This window comes from Hirundo rustica, chromosome 1 (genome assembly GCF_015227805.2).
Source record: "Hirundo rustica isolate bHirRus1 chromosome 1, bHirRus1.pri.v3, whole genome shotgun sequence".
NCBI lineage: Eukaryota > Metazoa > Chordata > Aves > Passeriformes > Hirundinidae > Hirundo > Hirundo rustica.
Window position 1 is genome coordinate 126,682,393 of NC_053450.1, and position 22,402 is coordinate 126,704,794.

The 22,402-nt window shown below is 38.4% G+C and overlaps 1 protein-coding gene across 2 annotated transcripts in view; it reads right to left on the reverse strand.

The window, feature by feature from the left end:
* The window catches only part of BZW2 (basic leucine zipper and W2 domains 2), a 58,534-nt gene that overhangs the window by 16,965 nt on the left and 19,167 nt on the right, over positions 1 to 22,402 (reverse strand). For both annotated transcript variants that reach the window (XM_040064321.2, XM_040064310.2), the window contains exons 2-6: positions 20,475 to 20,539; positions 14,241 to 14,417; positions 13,048 to 13,151; positions 9,878 to 9,943; positions 3,177 to 3,312 (exon numbers count right to left, since the gene is read on the reverse strand). In XM_040064321.2, coding sequence (XP_039920255.1) covers positions 3,177 to 3,312; positions 9,878 to 9,943; positions 13,048 to 13,151; positions 14,241 to 14,417; positions 20,475 to 20,532 — 541 coding nt within the window. In that variant the 5' untranslated portion in view covers positions 20,533 to 20,539. The remainder of the gene's footprint in view (positions 1 to 3,176; positions 3,313 to 9,877; positions 9,944 to 13,047; positions 13,152 to 14,240; positions 14,418 to 20,474; positions 20,540 to 22,402) is intronic.

Genomic DNA, 22,402 nt, shown 5'->3' on the forward strand with positions numbered 1-22,402 from the left:
TGCCAGTATTAGTATTAGAGAGTGTGCTGTTTTCAGCTGGGGTAGAGTGAATTTTTTTCACAGTGGCTATATAGGGCTGTATTTTGGATTCATGCTGAACACAGGGTTGATAATACAGATATGTTTCTGTTATTGCTGAGCAGGGCTTGCACAGAGCCAAGGCCTTTTCTGCTTTTCCAACTGCCACGCTGGCAAGGAATTTGGGAGGAGACACAGCCAAGGCAGGTGACCCCATCTGACCACAGGGATATTCCAGACCATATGACATTGTGCTCAGTATATGAAGCAAGGAGAAGAAGCAAGAAGGGAGTAATATTTTAAGTGACAGCTTTTGTCTTCCTAAATACCCATTATGTGTGATGGGGCCCTGCTCTCCTGGAGGTGGCTGAACACCTGTCCATGGGAAGCAGTGAACTAATTCCTTGTTTTGCTTTCTCCATTAAACTGTCTTTATCTCAACCCATGAGTTCTCCAGCTTTTACTCTTCCCATCCTGCTGGTGTGGGAGTTAGCTGTGTGGGGCTTGACTGCAGGCTGGGATTACACCATGCAGAGGTGGGTTGTTCTAGGACTTCACTGCCCACATATTTTCAAACTTACTTCTCATTTACGGCCCAAATTTATCACTGGGCTGTTCCTATACTCTATGCACGTGCTGCCACTCTTTTCCTTTAAATAGCTCTTCTCTTTTTGTTTGCTTTGGTTTTTTTCCCCCCTTATTTGTAGAAAGTAATTCCAGTCATTTATTTTATTGACTAACCCCATTAGCTACTTTTTGCATTTCCATCACTTTGCCAGCACAGGAGACAAGAAGGATACACTTAACCCTGGCAAGATTCCACCACCACCTAGACCTTTCTCTGTCTCTACTACAAGTATGTCAGCAAGCCATGAAAGAATATTTTGTTTTCCATTTATATATAACAGTGAAAATAATGACAACCCTGAAATAAGGTAATCTAAAAAAAAAAATAAAAAGGTTTTTGCAACTCAAACTTCATAGATCTCCTGTCCACACAATCTTAGCTCACTTTCAGCCATTTCTTAGCCAGTGTTACAAGTCCCCTGCTGATCAACAACTCCCTCAGCTCACCTAAGTTTCCTCATGCATTTTAACTTCACCTTGAGACATAAGCTTTAGAGAATTAAGGATTTTAGAGGGATTAAGATATTAGATAAACTTTGTTGAAATTAACTAAAGTAAATAGGTAGGTTTTGCTGAAATTAAAAGTTTGTCATTAACTAAGAGAAACTGGGTTTGGGATCACTCTTCCATATTAGAATAACTGATTATTTGTCAACTTTATGTTTGGTTAGCTGTGTTTATAATGAAGAATACAGAAACTGATAAATAGCTTTTAGGAACATAAGACAATTGTAGGCCTCCCCTGCCCAGAAACCCATTGAACGGTTACGAAGACAGGAAATAGGAGTCCCACCAAGGGTTCATTTATCACATTTACATTGAAAAGGTAGAAAGGTCAGAATGAGGAAGACATCTTTACTTCCTCATGTTGGGGACCCCTCCCCATGAAAAGGACCACCGACCCATTTCAAAGAACAAACTGCGCATGCTTAATGGCTTTTTAGCTAATTACCATTCGGGGAATGGGATATACCAGGGTTATGAATATTCACTTGTGTTTTGGGTATTCAATGCTTTTGTAACTAAAAGGACTCTGTGATCACCTGTAAATTGCAGTGTGTATTTGGGAGCTATCCCTGCACGCCCAGTGTTGCAATAAACACACACTTTCTAACATTAAACTGTTTGAGAGTTCTTGTCCATCACAGTTGGGTATCGATACTAGATCAGTACCCATATTTCTTTAGTAAGTCAACCTGCCTGCAGCATTGGGATTTTTTTCTGTAAATCAAAGAAATTTTTGAGCTTATTCATGTATGATCTACTTCTTTTGCCTTGCTTTGTTCTCAATTTTTAAACTATTTTTGCATCTTCAATTATTCTTGCATAAAACATCTACCCCAGCATCCTGACTGAACAATCTTTCCTTGAATGCTGTCACAGATGCATTTTTAGTATATATAAATCAAGAACTAAAAGTACATGTAAGCTCTGACAAAAGTTTAGGGCTCCTAGAAATGTAAGTTCATAATGCAAATAAGAACAGTATTCTTAAAATGCTAATTTAAAATGTAACAATTCCAATGATTTTTAAAAATTTGGGTTCTTGTCCTCCCACAACTAGGAAGACTTTAATTTAAGCACATTGCTGACAATCACCCTAAAACATGGATTAGTGCTTTTGTTTGAGATTTTTCCTAGTTTAATTCTGATTCCAAAAGCCATGAGTGATGACAGAGCAAAGCTGCAGCTGTGCCCTTTCTTTCTGCAGCATTTAGAAAACAAATGGAATGGTTAGCATGCTGCAAATGAGAACATGAAGTTAGAATAATTTTTAAATAAAAATTAGAGTACATTTTAGCTAATATACAACTAACAAAATCAAAAAAAGGTCATGAAAACTGCTCAAAACTGCCAGTATATTTGCAATCATGCCAGGTACTCAGAACTGTCAAAGAATTTGTTGAGCAACCAGTTGCAAAATCAGAACTCCAAGGCAGATGGTTACAAATACATAGCAAAAATCCTTCTAAAAAAGTAATCTCAAATAGCACCTTAAGACAAAGAATTTGCCTACCCATCATATAATAAACACAAAATCATGAGAATGCTTATCAGTCACTGATCACTACCAGTATGAAGGCAAAATGAGGGATTGATTTTTCTCCTGCAATATCCCACTGGCCTGCATGAAATCCCTGTCCCACCTCTCACTCACAAGGCATTTGCAACACTTGAAGAAATGCCAGCAGATCTATCTCAGGAATAGATATACTTCACACCTTTATAGTACCACAGTAATAAATCAATTCTACATTTTTGCACACACAAGTATGACTTCCAAAAAACCATAAATCCTTTGGGGTTTGTTTTTGTTTTGTGTCTTTTTTCTCTCTGATTGGCCTCCTACAAGTTTTCACAAAGTATGTTGGGCACTGCTGTCTGTATAGGCTTCTGCTTTACAATACTGATTTCTGTTGTACAGTCACAAGTTTCCAACTTCCATTTTATTGTAACATATATCATAAGTTGCAATAAAATATACTTCCTTTAAAAAAGCTAAGATAAGGAAAAAAGATATGGAAAATTACCTTCTTTGACTATATTGTCAGTGAAAAGGCTTGTCAAAATTGTAGCAGGAAGAGTCCCATTGGCTAACAGGATGCCAGAAAGCATTGCCAGTTTTGTCTGCTCTGTCTCAGTGAAGGCTTTAAGAAACAACAGGAGCTGTTGGCCAAACAAGGGAAAAAAAAAGTATTTATTTGAGGCATAGGTAGACAATTAATATTACAGTTTTATTTCTTACTTCTTGAGAAGTCTCAATGCAAATTATAGCAATCACATCAAAAGCTATCCAGAAGCATGACAGTGTCATTTCACTGATGCCTTGTAGTTTCACTTACTCTAAGAACATAAGACAGTACCTGAAGGGAACCTACAAACAAGATGTAGAGAAATTATTTACAAGAACAGCTACTGACAGGAAAAGGGGGTTTGACTTCAAACTGAAAGAAAGCTTGTTTAGATTAGATACTACAAAGAAATCTTTACTGTGAGGGTGGCAAGGCTTTGGGACAGGTTGCCCAGAGAAGGTGTGGATATCCCACCTTTGGCAGCGTTCAAGACCAGGTTAGATGGAGCTCTGAGCAACCTGGTCTAGTAAAAGACCCCATGGCAGGGGAGTTGGAGTTAGATGGTCTTTAAGGTCCCTTCCAACCCAAACCATTCTATGATTCTCTGGGGATAAGGCCTTAGTCAGGTATAAAACACCTGTAGTCAGATATAAAACACCTGTCTTCTCCAAATCTACATATATACATTTATATATATATAAATATGCAAAGGTAAAAGTACTTGCCACAGGCTTGAGACACACAAATTATAGTATCACAGACAGGAGTCTGCCTATTCACATCTTCAGACTTCCAGCTAAGCCACACAGAATTGCAGTTTGTTTTCTAGCTTTTGAAAACTACTGCTCATGCAAACAATAAAAGGATGGGAAAATTTCCTGGTTTTCTTTTAGGGAAGGGAACACAGCACAGTTACAACAGATTTTTTTTACTGGCAAAAATAAGAAATATATTTCAAGTTCAGACATTCTTGATAAAGCTGACAAAGGATAGACAGGAACACAGGCTGATTTAAGACCTTGCCATTCCCAGTACTAATTACAAAAGAAAACAAACAGCTTGAGAAAAATACCACAAATTTCATCATCTTGGGAGGTCTGAACTACATATACACTTTTTACTTCTAAAACTGGCAATTAAGTCTATTTTTAAAATTTTAATTTCATATGTTAAAATTACTGACTTGAGAGCATATTGATGAAGTACATTATGCCCTTTTATCCTTTACATCAGAAAAAAAGGTCATGCAGAATCAGATTTTGTCAACGGCATTACTGTTAACAATAATGTTTTCTGAATGTGTTGTTAGTGATCACAATATGGGTGATGGGAAAAAAGAGGTGAGACAATCAAGGACAGCTTCATTCAATGCAAAAGCTGCTGATTCCATCAGATGCTATTTACAAATTTACCATCACCAGAGATGAAGGGAAAAAAAAAAAAGGCACAACTTTCTGTAGTTAAAAAGAATACTCATTTTTTTCTTCATAAGGAAGAACAAATGGCACCCCTCCAAAAGGATGTCCTGACCTTCTGCTGTCAGGACACCCTTTTTTCTTTTCAACATGAGCAACAAATGCAATTAAAGCAAAGGCATAAAAATAGAAAATTCTCACCAGTTTTCCACATTACGGGTACTTCTCAATTATCAGATTCTACCCATACAAAGGGACAGAATATTACATATGTCCCTGTCCTTGTTTGTTACCATGGACAGTGAGAGATCTTCTCCAAGGTATCTAAGAAGCTTGCCAACAACTGTAAAGCTCTCCAAATGCAGTGTTGTTCTAAAAATCCAGGTAACTAATTAAGTTATTAAATCTCATGCAGTGTTTTATGAATAGTTCTGCTCTGCATCAGTGAACAGAACTGAAAAAAACCTCATTCATACGGTAGCACTTACATAATAACAGCAGCTTTAAATTACCGCTTACACAGGACTGAATGACTCAGCCACAGACAAATCACTCAGAATTTTTTTCAGTGGGCTTCAGCCAAATGACTGCAACATACACTTTCAGCTTAAAAGAGCAATTATGAAACTACCAAATCTCAAGGTGCAATTTTATTTCAGCAAACTGTGACTCAACCACAAAATGCGTGAAAATTTGGGATGCAGAAGTATAGTTATTATTTCTAAATATATGAATGAGAAACAAATGGTGTGCTGTATTTCCAAATGCAGCAACTAATTGGTGTGTATAATGATGTAGGCCAAGGAACTCCAGGGCTACATTTAATGCAAAACAGAATATTTTTATGGAATTTCAATATAAGCCTATGTAAACTGGAAGCCTGTGGATTTAAAGCTTTCTTTATACAAGCTTTATCAATAATACTGTACTAAAAATAAGATCTGCACAAGAAAAAAAAATCAGATTTAGACCTCTTCACTGGAAGTACTGAGACTGTTAATAAAGAGGAAACAGCTTCAGATTTCTGTGTATCCCCCCTTAAATCTTTTTTTTTTGCTTTTATATAAGCAATAGATGAGAATTTTGATTAGAAAATGGTCACACTGACCACTTTAATGTTACAGGCTAGGTTTTTATATACTTCTGAGCTCTATCCCCCATCCTTTTATTAGTAACATTATCTCATGTCAAATTTGAGACAGGAAAGCAAGAACCCAGCTGCAAAGCCAAAGTTATAGCTGCAGTCAAAGATGAAGATTCCAAGATTCCATGAGAGGGTCACCCAAAAATTCATCAGCTCTAATTCTGAGAAATCTGTTACTTGTTCAAATGTTTTGGAAGGTCTGAAACCACATGTCTATGGAGTTTGCAGCCTCATCTTCCCCTTCCTCTAAAACACACTCCTTGCAAGTCTCTCAGCATTAATTTGGTTTCTGGTGTTCTTGAACTGCCTCCCACTGCAGTATGTTTTAAACAGTACCCTCATCTTCTACACATCCTTCGCTACTTCAAGTACTGTTGGCACTACTAGCCCAATTTTTGTTTTACTAGTATTTTTCAAAAGAAGCTCAAATGTAGACTTGTCCTTTTCTGCTGTTTAAGGATACTATTCTGTACTTTCCAGCAATTGTGAAACATAGTTTAGGGGGAGATGGAGTATTAGGAAAACACAAAACCTTTCATGAATCATTTTAAAAACCATAAAACAGAACCCAAATTTCAGTTCCAAGTTGTTACTTCAGATTTTTATTGCTGATTAATTTAAGCACTCTTCTTTTACCATCACAACTACAAACTTCAGTAGGGAAGTCACAAAATGTCCAAGACACTTCAGAATAGTTCCCAACCACCCCCAGAACATTCTCCAAGCTTCCCTGCTGCCAGCCAAGCACAGACTTTTCTGCTTTTGCTAGATACAAACTGCTTCCAGGCATAAAAAGGGCAGCTCTGGCTCACAATTTTGTATTTCTATGATATCTGTAAGAACTCCCAACTATTTAAGCAGAAATTCAGAATACCTAATGAGGACAAGACCAGACCTAATGTGATGTTCCATGCTGTTTTTGTCATTAAAGAAAAAGTCTTTTAAGTACAATTTCTGGGCATAGAAAATGCACACAAGTAAACACCTGCATGCAACATTAAAAAGCACCCAAGAGAAACAAGGCTAGTCACCTCTTGTGATCCAGAAATCTTAAATAGTGAAAATTAAAGACTTCTACCCACACAGGGACCGTGGTGTCTTCTCATATCTTCATTATCTGAACTGGTCTGTTGCTGACAGTTTGTCACATCTGCAAACAGCACTGAACTGTCAGCAATGGAGAAGGCAGCTAATATGGCAACAGATACCTGATGACTGAGTCTTGCCTTTCATTTAGCTGACTTAAAGCGTTTCTGCTTACTCCCTATTCAATCTCAGAATGTTATTCTCCTCTTATTTCCTAATTCCTAGCTTAATTTATGGATCTTTCATTAGGAAAATAGGAACACAAATAGCAGACATCACAGCATCTCCCAGCAATTCAGATGTCCTCTTATGACTCAGTAATATTTACCACTGTTAAGACAAAAAATAAGTTTATCTGTACTTTATCCCAATTTTGATACTAAAAAGTTTATATAGAAAACTACCTAAACATGTAAAAACACTAAACAGACATAATAACTGCATTCTTCATCCATGGAAATACATATGTAGAGAGAGACAAACACAAGTTTGGAACTTAGAATTTCACTGAAATTATTGCAAAATGTCAAGGGCCTATGTCAGTACATTGGGCCATGCTCATATGAACTTAAGCTGCCTACATCCAAACACAGCAACTGAGCAACATCTAAACATCTTTGTCTTCTGTTGAAATTGCTTGAACAAAATAATTTAGATGCAAAACTTTAGATATATGGTTTGCTTATGCCATTAGAAAAATGAGTAACTGGCAATTTTGAGGAGAGTTAAGAAATAAAACAACTGAAAGCTAGAAGCAGACAAAAAGGGGAAAGATGGTAGAAAATAATGTCCTAATGACAAAGTTGTGATTTAGAAGACATAACGCAAATACTTACGCAAATACTGCTATCTAAGATAATCTCTCTTGAAAGAAAAGTTCCACTGACACCATCTGCTTCTTTAGCGTGAAGCTGCTGGTATTGCCTTGGTTTTTTTGGCATGCCTTTTTCTGTGAGAAGACCTAATTTTCCTCCAAGTGCTCCATCTACCTAATAAGTCCGCCAGAAACATCACTTTCATTGCTGGGACAATGACCCACAAAAAAACATCAGTGAGTCACTCTCACATATCTAACCACTGACTAACTGCAGCAGTCTTTGGTCTAGCAGAAACACCTTCTGGAAATACAAATGTATCTGTTTTCTGGCCCTCAGTGGGCAGCTACTCCTGTACAAATTACAGCATGCAGGGATTAAAGGATTAAGTGGTAAAAAACCCTGCAGCCTCGTAAACGAGAAAACAGCCACTTTACGGGTTTACACAAGCAGGGCGAGGGAGAAGGTAAGCAAAAAGCACCTTCAAGTAATCCTCAAGGGTTTTAAAGGCAGTGGCAGTGGAGGTGCAATACACAGGCACAAAATCCCTCACAACCACCATCCTAGCTTCTAAGTCTCTAAAAACTGGGTTAACTGAGGAAGAGGATATACCCCGCATCCCTAGGAGCCGCACCAGGATTCACACCAGCACCGTGGGTGGTGATGGAAGGACAGATGGAAAGATTTCCCACAGCCTAGGACCACCGTGCAAAGCTCATCTCATGATTTGTCACACAAGATGTAGTCTGAAAACTATCCAAAAAGCCTGTACATAAAATTGAAGTTTGCAGTCTGCAAGATGAACCAGCCTGCTCTGCTCCCACACTAGCATGACTGGGATGTTTCCAACGGCTTTCAATGAGTAGCTTGGCCCTAGTCACACTGCACCTCAAATGACTGGTTTCTCTCAAGCTGGATGTGGCTAAACTTCACATCAGAGGCACTTGTTCCTTTACTAAGAGTTAAATGATTATGTATTAACCATAGCCTCATCTTGTCACTAAGAGTGCAAAGTGAATTTCTGGAATCTTAAGAGGATGCAAAGCCAAGCAAGTTACAGAAATGAGCAGAGGCGGCTTGAATTGACATGGCATTTGATTAATATGCTGAGCACTCTCTGAAACTTAAATGCTGTGAGTCAGCGCTTCTCATGTCAGTGATTACAGTAATTAACAGCAGGAACATTAGATTTGTGTGGGGATAGAGGTAAATTTAGGTCTTTAGAATGATGTACTGAGTAATCAGCATCAGTTGATAGGCATGCTGGCCACAAGTGTAAAAATAATTTCCTGTATGAGGAAGAATGTAAAAATCGGAGCCAAATTAATTCAGGCACAAGAAGTGTTGGTGAGGTATCAAGCTCTAAATGTGCCCTCATTTGACCCGTGCAGCAACCTTTCTAATGTTTAAATAATATGGAAGCACATTTTTACATTTAACAAACAAGATACTTTACTCATGGGACAGTTTTGTCACTACCAGCATGCCTGTTAACATGACAGTACAGTGTTTATTACTTATTTAGGCTGTTAGAAAACGGTATTTACATCTGTTACCAGGAACTCAGAATAGACAAAATCAATCTGTATTTTGTTTTTCAAATATTTTTACCCTGGCTTTTCCTGTCTCCTTAGAATTCAGTATCACAAAGCAAAACAGTGTCCACAAGTAGCCACTACAGTCTTAACAGGCAAATCCTGAGCACTCTGCCACTGGTGAGGACTTTCTCTAACACATGTCTGTGGCCTCAAATACAAAAAACTTGTGGTCAGGATTCATTCGACAGTGCAGGAGTGGTTTAATACTCATACATCAAGAGACATTCTTCATAGTAGATTTGCATTTCTTTTTTAGGAAGAAAAGATATGTTCTATTTGCAGGACAGTAATACCACTTCTCACTAAAAGGTATATCTCAAAGTGTATCAAACTTCTGCACAAAAAAGTCTGGAATAAGAAGAGGAGTTTGATCAGAGCAACCAAGGGAATCATTAATTCAGAAATACTCTACATCAAGCGTTTCCTGCAATATTCCCACAGAGCTGAATTTGCAGAGTAAAGCTGCCTCCTGTAGATTCCATCCTCTTCCAGTAGAGCTAAGTAAAACACCTAACAGCACTACATTTGTACATGTACACTTATATTAGAAATATAGTAAAAATATTAGCATTCCAGTGAAAAATAATGACATCAACATTACCTTTTTGATTTCATCTTCAAATGCTTTCTCCAGGTATTTGTATCTCCTGATAAGTTTATTGAAGACCTGAAGATAAACACAGATTAACTTAAAAACAATTACAGCCATCTTTCGTTCAAAAAAAAAAAAAAAAAAAAGGCAGAATGGTATTTCTCTAGTGTTGTCTGCCACATGGAGAGCACGAAACATCCTTCTTTCAATTTTGTGACTCTTGCTTCATAGAGCAATGCTTGAATCAGAGAATTTACTGCAGCTTGCATATTTTCGTATTTCTCAAATTTTTTTTCCTTCTCTATTTTCACCCTATCCATAGATAAAAGCAAGGGAGAGGAGGAGAAGAAGGTTAACTGCACCCTTCCCCCAGTAATGCAGCGCTGGGGAAGCTCTCAGCTGTAGGCTGATGCAGTGAAGAAGTCAGGATGCTGGGCATCTTCAATAGATGCAATTATTTTGGCAAATCAACCAACATAAATGTTTACAACAAAACATACTACTGTCAGAGAAAGAGGAAGAACTTCTACGACAATTACGTTATTGGAACCACTTGTTCTCCAGTTTTGACCATTTGTTTCCCATCATGCGACCACAGGTTATGAAACCAGAAGCAGCACAGGTGCAGAGTCCATTCAAGGTGAAGAAGGAAGAGATAAGAAATTAAATAAACAAATCATCGCTCGCACTGCTGTACAAAGGCACAAAGCACATGACTCACTGTCACAGGTAAAAAGGTTTATGCAGGGAACAAATGACATTACTGCCATACTGAATGGGGGAGGAAGGAGAATTAGGTTTAAAAAGCTTCAATTCAACTTTCCAGAATATAAAATACATCCAAACATCCTAAGTAGTAGTATGTTGGCTCAGAAAAAGTGGAAAATCAAGTGCAGCCATGCTGAGAAGTAGACACGCACAGAATCCTAATAAAATAAGATAAAAGATGAAAATTAAAATTCTTGTTAATATTTCCAAACTGAATTCTGCACATTTCTTTTAAGTCTCTGTAAATGACAGAAGCATGACTTCATATGCAAATAATCTTCTAAAATAAAAATACTAACTTCAGTCTTTTGATTTGAAGACTTTTAATTGTTTCCATAACTAAATCCCCCCAAAACGAGCCACACTACATATGGAAGACAGAGTAAGAAATAACCTTCTAGGTATCTTCTAGATAAAAAAGATTTAAATACTATTTTAGACCAACTCCACATTTTCATAATACAGTAAGAGCTCCATTTTTCATTATGCATGAAAAAATGGCAAACTCAATAAAAAGATACATCTCTCTCTTCAGGCATTAATTACAAAATGTTGATTTATTTTGGTGGCTTTTAATTTGAAGTGCAGAGAACCCACTAAAAAGCCCACTACTTCAAACCGTGAAATGAAGCCTCCCTTTCCATTTTTCAGTATGCAATCTTTTACTTTAAATTTCTCCTTGGAGGACTGACACTGCCAATTTTTCTTCAAAATATCATTAAAATATTAGAATTCAAGAAGACTGAATCAATGCCTTTACTGATAACAGACACTTTCCTGAAGCAGAATACCCTGTTTTTAAGAGACGATAAAGCTGATGTGCAAGAAATATTGACTCCCTTTCCAAAAATAAGACAGATTATTAAATACGTTTTTTAAAGGAGCTTTCTGCTATTAAGCAAACATTTTTTACCAATGCAGATTTTGTTCCCAGCACTCTTTAAATCAACTATGTACCTTTCCAAGGGAACTTAGCACCCTAGACACCTTAGCAAGGAAAGCAACTTTTATGCTTTTAGTCGCTGTCTCCAGCATTCCAATAATACCTAGCAATTAAAAAAGATAAATACATACTTAATTAACAAGAGAGCTTTGACATATGGGAGTTGCAAGGGTATTGCATTTTCACACAATCCTACGGGTATCCAGAATTGCATGGTGGCTTTGAACTTTCCATAGAATTCTTACTGTGCTTTCTCATATAATTATTAGCTTCCATTAAGGAGGCATGCAAAGTTAGCTTCTTTTCAAGAATGTTTTAGAATTCACTGGTTTTTTGGGGGATTTTTTGTATTAATTTCACATAGACCTATTTATGTAAGCCTTATTCCTGCAGGAAGAAATTATACATCCCATATGTAGGAGAGATGAAAGCTTTTGGAATATATATACCCAACTCCTAACTAGTTATGCAACTAAAGGTTGGAGGCATGAGCTTTATATTTTTTGTCATTCAGGTACTTCATAGAATCGTTTAGGTTGGAAAATACCTTTGAGACCACAGAGTCCAACTGCTAACCCAGCAGTGCCAAATGCCACCAAATCATGTCTACAGGCTACCAAGTCAACAGATCTCTTAAATGAGTTCTCTCTCTAGGACTGGTGACTCCACCATTTCCCTAGGCAGTCTACTACAATGTTTGACAACTCTTTCAGTGAATAAATTTTTCCTAATATCCATCTAAACTTCACCTGGCACAAGTTGAGGCCATGACCTCTCATCTTGTCACCTGTTACGTGGGAGAAGAGACCAACCCCCACCTGGCTACAGCCTCCTTTCAGGGAATTGCAGAGAGCGATGAGGTCTCCCCTGAGCCTCCTTTCCTCCAGGCTGAACACCCCCAGCTCCCTCAGCTGCTCCTCACAGGGTATGTCCTTCCAGACCTTCTCCAGTTCCACTGCCCTTCTCTGGACACTCTCCAGCACCTCAGTCTTTCTTGTAGTGAGGGTCTCAAAACTGAACACAGGATTTGAGGTGTGGCCTCACCAGTGCTGAGTACAGGGAAATGTACACTGCCCTGGTTCTGCTGGCCACACCATTCCTTATAAAAGCTGAATTTCTGATACAGTTCATGTGTTTCTCAAAATATGGTCACATAAATATTTCAGTCTGCACACAGAAGAAGTCAACAAAGTTAATAAGGGTGGTGTCTAAAAACAGACTCAACCAATGGTAGATGGTGATAAGCAAGACTGCTTTTTGTAAAGAAAGCATTGCCAGCTGAGATCAGATTATTTTAGACATCCTATTTTCTTACCTAAAATGTGTATGTTAGGGCAGATTAATGATTAACTGGATTTTCAATTGGTCTCTAGCTAGCCTAGTGCAGCCTAGACAGCCTGCAGATGTTCCACTATAATCTCTTTTGACAAATAAATGTAAAAGAATAATCAGCTATGCCTTTACTGACCTGAGCATAATTTCGGATGGCATCATGATCTTCATCTGCAAAAAATACACAGTGGTTGGTCATCTTGGTCTTGTCATTGTCATCTATGCGTGTGCCTCCAGGAGCTATAAGAAAGGAGAAAAAAAAAAAAAAGGCAAGGAATTATTTCATACTTTAAAGAATCTAAGATTTAATAAGTTTAGTAAGTCTTATGTTAATATCGCTGAGGCAAAAGGCCACAGTAACAATTAGCAAGGGAGAAGGGGAAGCAAAGACAGACCAAGCTTCGCTAAGATGTGATGACACCTCATAGAAGGGACACCTGGCTGATATGCTGCACCATAGATGACAGAGTCCTCACAGGACTGAGTGATTTGGTTCACCCTAAGGAATCTCAGCTTGAGTGTCTTGAGAGCACTGAGTGATCAAATAAGTATGGGTTGGAGCACAACTCTTACACATTATTTTAACTCTTACTTTAAACACCATAATAATGTAAATCCTTCCCAAAGAGAAAAGTATTAGCACTGTGTTAGTAATCTGAGTACTTGGAACATCCTGCTAACCCCTCTAATACTTAGCAGACTCATGTAAACATTCAAAGCACTGGCTTATTTTTTCCCTAGGTTGTTTCCACTAGCTTTTGTTTCCTGCATTACCTCAAGCCTTACAAAAACATCTTTTCTGCTTACATACCAAAGAGCAGGAAGCAGGAGTCAAAGCAACATGACCAGTAAAAGGAGATAACTTACTCAAAATAGAGAAAGTGAAAAGTATGATTTTGCCAGAAGCCACCATTGATACCTGGTAGAAATGTCCCATGAATATCCACAGAGCACACCTCATTATCCTTCACTCCCCTGAGCTACCTTTTGTTGCAACACCTACAGAGCAAGACTTGCAGCAGCTCTTAACCTGGAGTGTACATTTTTACACTAATAAATCCTTCTGTTTCCCCTAGTTAGCATCTCTCTCATTCTCTTTGCTGCTGCAATTATATGCTGGTTTAGCTCAGACTGAAGGCTTCTCAGAGCAGTACCCAGAAAATACCGAGGTGTCACTGCACGACAAACAACAAACAGTGCTATGGTAGGAGATGCAAGCAGTGAGATTGTAACACAGGCTGTAATTTCCACTGTAGAGGAAGATACCATCTTAAAAGAAGCAAGCAAGGCTGATCATCAGAATTCTCTGTCAGATACTCTGCAAGTTACCTAACATGCTGCCAGCTACCAAAATATCAAAGAGTGTGTCAGCATAGCGGCGATAATCAAGTCGTGAGCCTGCTGCATCCAGAAACTTGGCTATAGCCTCCAAGTCATTCCCAGCTTCGTTAAGGCCTTGGACAATCGTATCCCTGAAGACTGTGGGTTCAAATTTCTCTTTTTCATCTGAAACAGAGAGAAAGGAGAAGGAGAGAGAGGGTTGGTTTTTAAACTTGTTAAAATCCTCTATCAGTCAGTAATTGAAAGGACCATGGCAGCTAATATATTCTTATTCTGGTAAATACACCAAAAGTGTGTTTGGCTTGTATCATTTCTGGAAATTCCACAGTGTTTACCCTTGCTTCCCCTCTGCTCTTCATCTCCCAACACCAAAACACACACAAACATACGGGAACAAATAAACAGAGGAAAAGCAACTACTGAAACTGTTTTCAAACTTCATGCTCTACTCTTGCTGAGGATATTATCCCATGTGTGCATTGCTCAATCTGAGAGCAGAAGAAAGGGAATGCCAAGCTATGAGTACGTATTCTCACTGTATGAACTGTATTTCACTTTTCATCTCTTGCTATTTTTCTTTTAGTAACTGTGGTCACATAAGTAAAATGTTTTCAAAAAGACAGTCTTCAGGAAAAAAAGGAGACCGAGTTATTAATAAAACTAGGTTTTGAATAAACATTTAAGGCAACACAACGTAACCAAGAATTTACCTTCTTTATTCACAGACCTAAGCAGCATTAGGAACACAGCACTCACATTGCATTTTCCACAGCTGCCCCTTGTTGAACTAAACTAAGGCACAGCCTGACCCCCAGACAATGTCCCTGTGTCAAGATCATTAGTCACAACAGAAACAACTGCAACCTCCAGATAACTCTTACATAGATTTACCCATACCTCCTGATGCCTTTTTATGTATGCAATCAACAGCTTACCATGGCCACTTCAAGCTTCCTAAGAAAACTTGCCCTGGCTTTATATAAGCGTACAAACAAAATGCCTGTTACTGTTAAAATAACTCTGAACTTCAGAAACAAAATTGCAAGCCAGGGTTGTTTCCACCTGCTGACACAAGCACTGAAACAAATTCTTGAAAAACTGGGAAATATTACATCCAGAGGATAAATCCAGAGATTTTTACTTACTAAGATAAATAAGGATTGGTTAAATTTCTGTCTAAGCATGTACTAATGCAGTCTGAAACATGCCAGCTGCAACTCTTGCAGGCATTTTGTGACAGGAGGTTCTGGCCTTTATGTATCCTCTGGCTGCAGGCTTCTGTTCCCTGCTACTCATAGCGCAGCTTTTCATCCCAGGCCTTAAACAAGAGACCTTGCTTTTTAACAGCCTCTCTTTCCTCATCTCTTCCCTCCTGCCACAGTACTTTCATGGCAATTACAAGTTACAATTAAGTAACTATTTTACAGACAATTCCTACTTTTGATAGCTTTTGTGTTTCTCGTACAGAAAAGTTCTCTCTCTGCTGCATGTACCAGGAGCACGCTCATTCTGGCTCCTTCAGTACATCACTTGCACATTTTCCTCCACTTCCCATGCATCCCCTTCTTCCACAGCAATTGTACCTGGAAGGCATAAAGCAGTCCCTTCCACTCAGTGTCCCAGGCCTCTGGGAAGCTCAGGGGACTAGCCCATGGTCCTTCCAAGGCACCTGGCAGCACACAGCCAGCTGCAGTTCAAGGGCTGTCTCTCAAGTGCTAAGCACCGGAAAACTGTAGCACCCCCTTATTTTCCAGAAATCCCCTGTTAGGCCTAGCTTCTCATGACTTATTGAGTCTACTACTCATCTGCACATTGACTGCTTCCCCATCCCCCAAATCTGTTCTCCTCAGACCAAAACTGATACACTTCATGGACATCCATATATATGCTCACGCAACCAACCATCTGTTCCCAACTCTGGCTTATCCTGAAGTGATACACACAAACACAGGGCCAACCTAGATCCTCCACCACCACACTCTCACCACCCAATACACTACTCAACATGCCACTTCTCTGGACTGCAAATGACTTCTTATCAGGCTTTTACCTCACACCAGACCTTGGAGATGTTCAGGCTCTCAGTCATGTTACCTTGACTTTGGCTGTGATAGAAACCTGGAGTCTGTCTTCTGAGAAACCGCCTCTCCTAGCTGCAGGGCACGGCCATCACGGACAAACCAGAAGGTTGAGAGGGGAACTGAAGTATGTGCCTTTGCTCCAGGGAAATGCCCAGAGAGAAGCATACTACTGGAATCCCATCCGAGCCACCAGACCTGCTACCAAACACTAAGCTGCAGCTCTCCTCCAACTTGAAGTACAAAAACTAACGCAAAACAAAGAACAAACCATTCAACCAACCCACAAACAAAGCAGTTTTTACTGAAGTAAGTACTTCAGTATGTGTACTTCAGGCAGTTTTACTTGTGCACAAGAAACACAGTTCCACCCATGAACAAACATCTGAATACAATTATTCTCTTTGGATTGCCAAATGAGTATGTATTATTTGAAGAGTTAAAAAAAAAAAAAAAAAAAAAAAGTGCTTGATGACACATCAACCAGCAAGAAGAGAGACTTTTGTCTTAAGAGTTAAAAAAAAAAAAAATCCTGTTTTACTTCTTCAAATGTAGTTTGCCTAAAAATTTAAGATGTTCCCATCTAAACTGAAAGGTATTATATGCTTTGTATGATGAGTACACAGTGCTCAGTACAAACACAAATATCATGATTAATATTTCTTAGCTATTTAAAATAGATTCTTCCCCTAGTCCAGAAGTACTCCTCTCATCTGTAGTACCCTAATATTTTCTTGTCTATCACAATCTAAAAATTTACACAGGAACAGAAGGTGAATTCATTGCATAAAAAACGATTTATAATTTTATTGAAACATTTTCCTACCAAGCTAATGTAGTGAAGAGGATTATGCTGATGTAGTACAAGAGGGTGAGTGAGAAGCCATCACCAACAAGGGGTGACAATCTGTTGAGCTGTCAAGTGCACAATTACTGAACAAGCACAGCACCAATCATGGGCTAGCAGAGGCAGGTGTAGCTTGCAGATGTGATGCACACAATATCCACTGCAGCAGTGCTATACACAGCTTTTCATTTTCAGCATGTTCCCAAATCCTTACTTCCTATCATTTGCTTCCAAGAAAATCACAAAGCACATTCATAACCCTGTCCTTAATTAATTTTATCATTTCAACAGAAGGCCCACAGCTGTAATTCTGTGGAATAAAAAAGATAACATGAACTAAGAAGAGAGGCCAAACAAGGTAACATAATACTGGCTAGACACCAACTACTGCTGAACCTCACTGAAAAAGGAATATTCAACAGGCACAGAGATTATACCAAGATCTAACCAAACTATTTTATTTGCCTAGATCGATAGGAACTGTGAGATGTCTCCTCCCCTTGGAAGGCTCTTCCCTTAACTGCATCATTTTTCTTCCTTCAAACCTTTTTTAAGTGATTTGAATGTCTGCCACTACATATGCTGCATGCAAGGTGCATTTCTTTCATTTGGTTAATCAATATAACCAGAAAGAGTGAGATTTACAAGCTCTTCCTCCATGGTTCTCTCTAAAAGGTAGTTTATACACTAAGCATACTTTCAAACTTTAAAATGAAAAACGCTAATTTTTTTTTTGCTCTCTGAAAGCTCAAAAGTTGTTCACAACCTGAGATTAGTTGCAGCTAGCTGACAAGCAGTAAGAGTTCACATACGCAATTAATTTTATTAGATGCCTGACTGCAATGTCACACCTTGCTGAGATGGCAGCGCTCCAAGAATCTGCAGAAGCAAAAAAGGAGTATTATGGTACACAAACAGGTAAAAACAAGCAGCTCACTGTCCCCAGCATGTGCATGTTTCAGAACCCCTACCTGTTACACAGTACAGTACAATCTCCAAAAACTGCAATGTCATGGTCAAACCACAGCTACTGAACTCTGTCCTACCTGGGTGGCATTTCAGGACTCCCCAATATACCAAAACTCAGCATTAAAAAAAACCCAAATAGTATAATTTAATCTCAAGTCAAAGACGTAACAACCCATGACACTGCTGTGATACAAAAGTATACAAAAGAAACCTAAGGGAATAAACATACTTGGAAGCCATTTCTCTTCCTCAGACACTGCCCCTAGAAAGGGCAAACTATCTACAAATTTTTAAGCAGGAAAATGAAATATTAAGGCAACCAGGATGGCACCACTTTTGAAGGAGAGATTTTATGCTTTGAGTACAAAAAGTGTTTGCATGTTAAAATTTCTATATTAAAGCACTTAATATCCACAATCCCATTTAAGTAACCTTTCTCAAAAGAAAAACCCTAACTAATCTTTCAGACCACCCCCAAGTCTTTCCTTTCTTCCATGTAATCAGGGAGTCACCTAGGGCCACTTCCAATCACTGTAAACAGAAATCCAAGGAATAGGCACAGAATTGCAAATCAATTGTCTTTATTTATTCTAATTATTGCTTGCGTTAAATAGGAGTAAAAGACCAAATCTGTATTAGGATAGATTATGCCAAACTCAGTGCAAAATTTAAGGTGAAAGTCTCTATGAGAGAGAGAGAGAGAGAATATTTTCTAAGTTTATCAAATAACATCTTTACCACAACTGACTGACCTCGACTGAAAAATGCATGGGGATCAATCCAGCAGTGTGCATATCTGAGTACTTTTACTGGCTGATTTCTTTAGGGATTGTTAATTCCACTTCTCTGGCTGCATCGATGTGGTTGTGAGTTAATGCAGTATATAGCTCCCACTGCATAATGCTCTCCACCATGAGAGCATTACTGGAGTGCCAGGATATTTAATTACAAACAATACTGGTTCCTTTTTTAATTAGTTATCCTTACAAACATTTGTATGTGCACCATAGGAAAGACATATTGCATTTAAGAGACTGTACTAGTGAAACAAATTGAAGAAATGCTGGATGCAAGAGAGGAAAGACAAGAGAAAGCTGGCACTGCTTTTTAACTCTAGATCTCTAGACACTCATCATTCAGCTCTTCAGACTTCTGATAGAATTTGAAATTTCCTGAGAAGGATTATCAAATCTTTTTGTTTCTCTCATCCACACTAACAAAATGCTAATATTTACATTTTCTGTCACAAGACATTTAGATAAGGTGCTAGCTTTTGATCAGAAACAGGAAAGTCAAGATGGAAAAAGTCTGTTTCATGACAGATAGGAGCCCCACCTGTGTCTGCTGTAATAAATCTATTATACCACCAAAAAATGTGATCCTTCTTTTCACAAACCATACTTTTGGTTTTGTTCTTTTCACAAACCAGACTTTTGGGGTTTTTTGGTGGGGGAGCAGGAAGGGAATAAAATAATTTATTGCATATATTTTGTCTCTCTGCTTCAAACTGTTGGGCATTCATCCCAGCCACCTAAACTGCAACAAATGAATTCGGAAGCATGTTAGGGTAGCACCTGGTGTGCCAGAATACCTGGATGGTCAGCACAATCACTTTCTTTAAAAATCGATGCTCTACTGTGCTTAATGAAACAAAATGTTGGCCATGTTTACAGAAAATCGGTATCACAATGACTAAATTGGAACTCACAATTGTTTTACTTTAACAATTTTAAAAAAAGCTACACTAACAAAGGAGAAATAAATATTTGTGAAAAACAAAGTTTCTGACCTCCTTCAGACCTGAAAGCAGGGCCAGTGAGATAATCTGACCATCTCATGGAGAAGGAAGGTGAGAAATTCCTTTTTAGATATGAAAGGTTCACATGGCCTTAATTTGAGTCAAAGAATTAAAAATTAAAACCAAACCAAAAAAGCCCAGATAATTTTCTTTACACAATCTTTAAATAAAAACTCATATTTTGCTTTCTTAGTTGAAAAAGACATTTTAAGAAACACCCAAAACAAACAACTAACAAGTTTTCTTTATCACATGTAAATATGCTATAAATTCATTTAGCATCTAATCTCTAACTGAAGCCTCAACAGGACTTTATAGCTAGTAAACTCAAATTTTTAGTAAAATCCTACTGTCTATTGTGCAAATAATAGAATTCATAGAGCTTAGTTAAAAGTAACATCTTCAATCTTAACACAGCTGAAAAGAAGGGGAGAAAAATATTTTAGCCCAACTTTTAACTGTTCTGCCTGCTCTGTTTCTAGTCATTTCAACAAAGAAGAAAATAAAGCAAAAAATGTAATGCAACCTACCCCTCTTCCTAGTTTTGAACCGCTGGCCCGTTAGCACCGGCTTCTGATTCTTATTCATAAAATTTCTGCAGAAAGAAAAAAAAGGGGAAAATATTTACACTCTAGCACTTACAGTAGCAGTTTAATCTACAAGGAAAATAAAGACTCAGTGTAGCAAAATCACAACATATGAAAGGTAAAGAAAGTTCTTAATACATATTCCAAGAGAGATTCACATTATCTTTAAGATGAAGAGCACTACAATCCCAGGGTAACTTCAGAGAGATGCGTTTCTCTTAAAACCTGGCTGTTGGCATCTCCGTAAAAAACCGTGAAGATTCCAAATTGAACAGGAAGGGGATGGAGTCACTGCCCTTACTCCTGGGGCAGGGCTACAGCACCACTGCCCATGCAGCTCATGGGCATGCTGGGGGCACAGAAGCACTAAGAGGACTGGGAACCATCCTGGTGAGGCTCAGCATGGCACAGATCTCACCCACTGGCACGCTCACCAGGCAGACGGATGGATGCCCGGGGTTATGCACTGTCCAGCTCAAGACAAGACTTTGTGGTCTAACCATACAGACAGTGCTTTAACCATCAAATTCTAATCAAACATTTCTTACAAGCATCACTGTATCTTAGCAACTTTTAGTTCTGAAAAGCATGTGGGTGTTATAAAAATAATAGAAGGTAAACAAATCCCTCGCCCCATCACTTTTGAGCATAAATACAGAGTTAAGGACCTACATGGCACATCATACGACAGTAAAAAATACTGGACTTGTATTGCTTCAGACTTTTACAGCAAACCTCAACACAATGTCAAAAAAAATGGGAAGTGATAATATATTAATGTTATTTTATCTGAAGAAAACAAACTATTTTAAAGCTTTGGATATAATCAGTTTCATTGCACAAAACACAGCTGATGCAAAGAGCAGCTAAACCAAGGGCTGAATGCAAACAGCAGCAATTAAAAGGAAGTTTTGCAGCACGTAGGAATCACCACAGGTCATCACCCTGTCCTACCCACAGCATAATCCAGCCCTGAGACTTAGAGGCCACCTACCTCACACCCTGCAAACCATTATATATGAGTTACTAGTCCAAAATTAAGCCTTCTCAGGCAAAACTTTGAGCATGTTCTTCTAATAGCTTTAGTTTTACAGAAATCTGTATTATTTGTATTTCTTCATTGTGGACTCTGCAGGTCTAGTTTAGAAGTACACAGATTTGCCAACATGCTTGCTATCATCAATGAAAAGAAACTCAAGCTCCATGGCTGAGAAAGAAGCCATCAATCACGTTACTATCCAAGTAGTGTTTTCTCTATCCCTGAAAGTTCATTTAACTCTCTTAACAATACTCCAGCTGTACAATATATTCCCATTCACTAGACTTCTAGTGGCAGCATACCTAGCTGGCCAATTTTGAAGTATTTCAAACGTTTTACTTGGCAAACCACTTCCTTCTAGTCTCGGTTTACCACTTATCCACAGTCAAAAACTCTGCATGAACTGGAAATAGCCGGTAAAGTTCAGAGTCGAGACTGGGTTTGCTTCCTGTCAGTCACAAAAACACAGATACACAATGAGCAGTTCAATTGAGATTCACACTCATCACTGAGATTAAAGCTGCAGTCGTAACAGACCAAGGAGCATTTTGAAACAACTGCAACACTCACCAGCATTCTGAAAAAAACCGTTCTGCTCATCTGCAAAGAGAGTTAAAGATAGCAAACCAAGATACCATGGGATCCTTCAAAGTGCTGTAGGATCCAAGAATGCCTTCACAGCAGAGCTCAAAAGGCTCTTTCCCCTGATGAGACAGCTCGGCGTTAGAGGAACAGGAGGCGCTTTACAAGTTCATTAGGCAGATAATCTAGTCTACAGGGATAAGCAACAGCCCAGCCTGTAGCCAGTGACTGACTACATTTGACATACTTA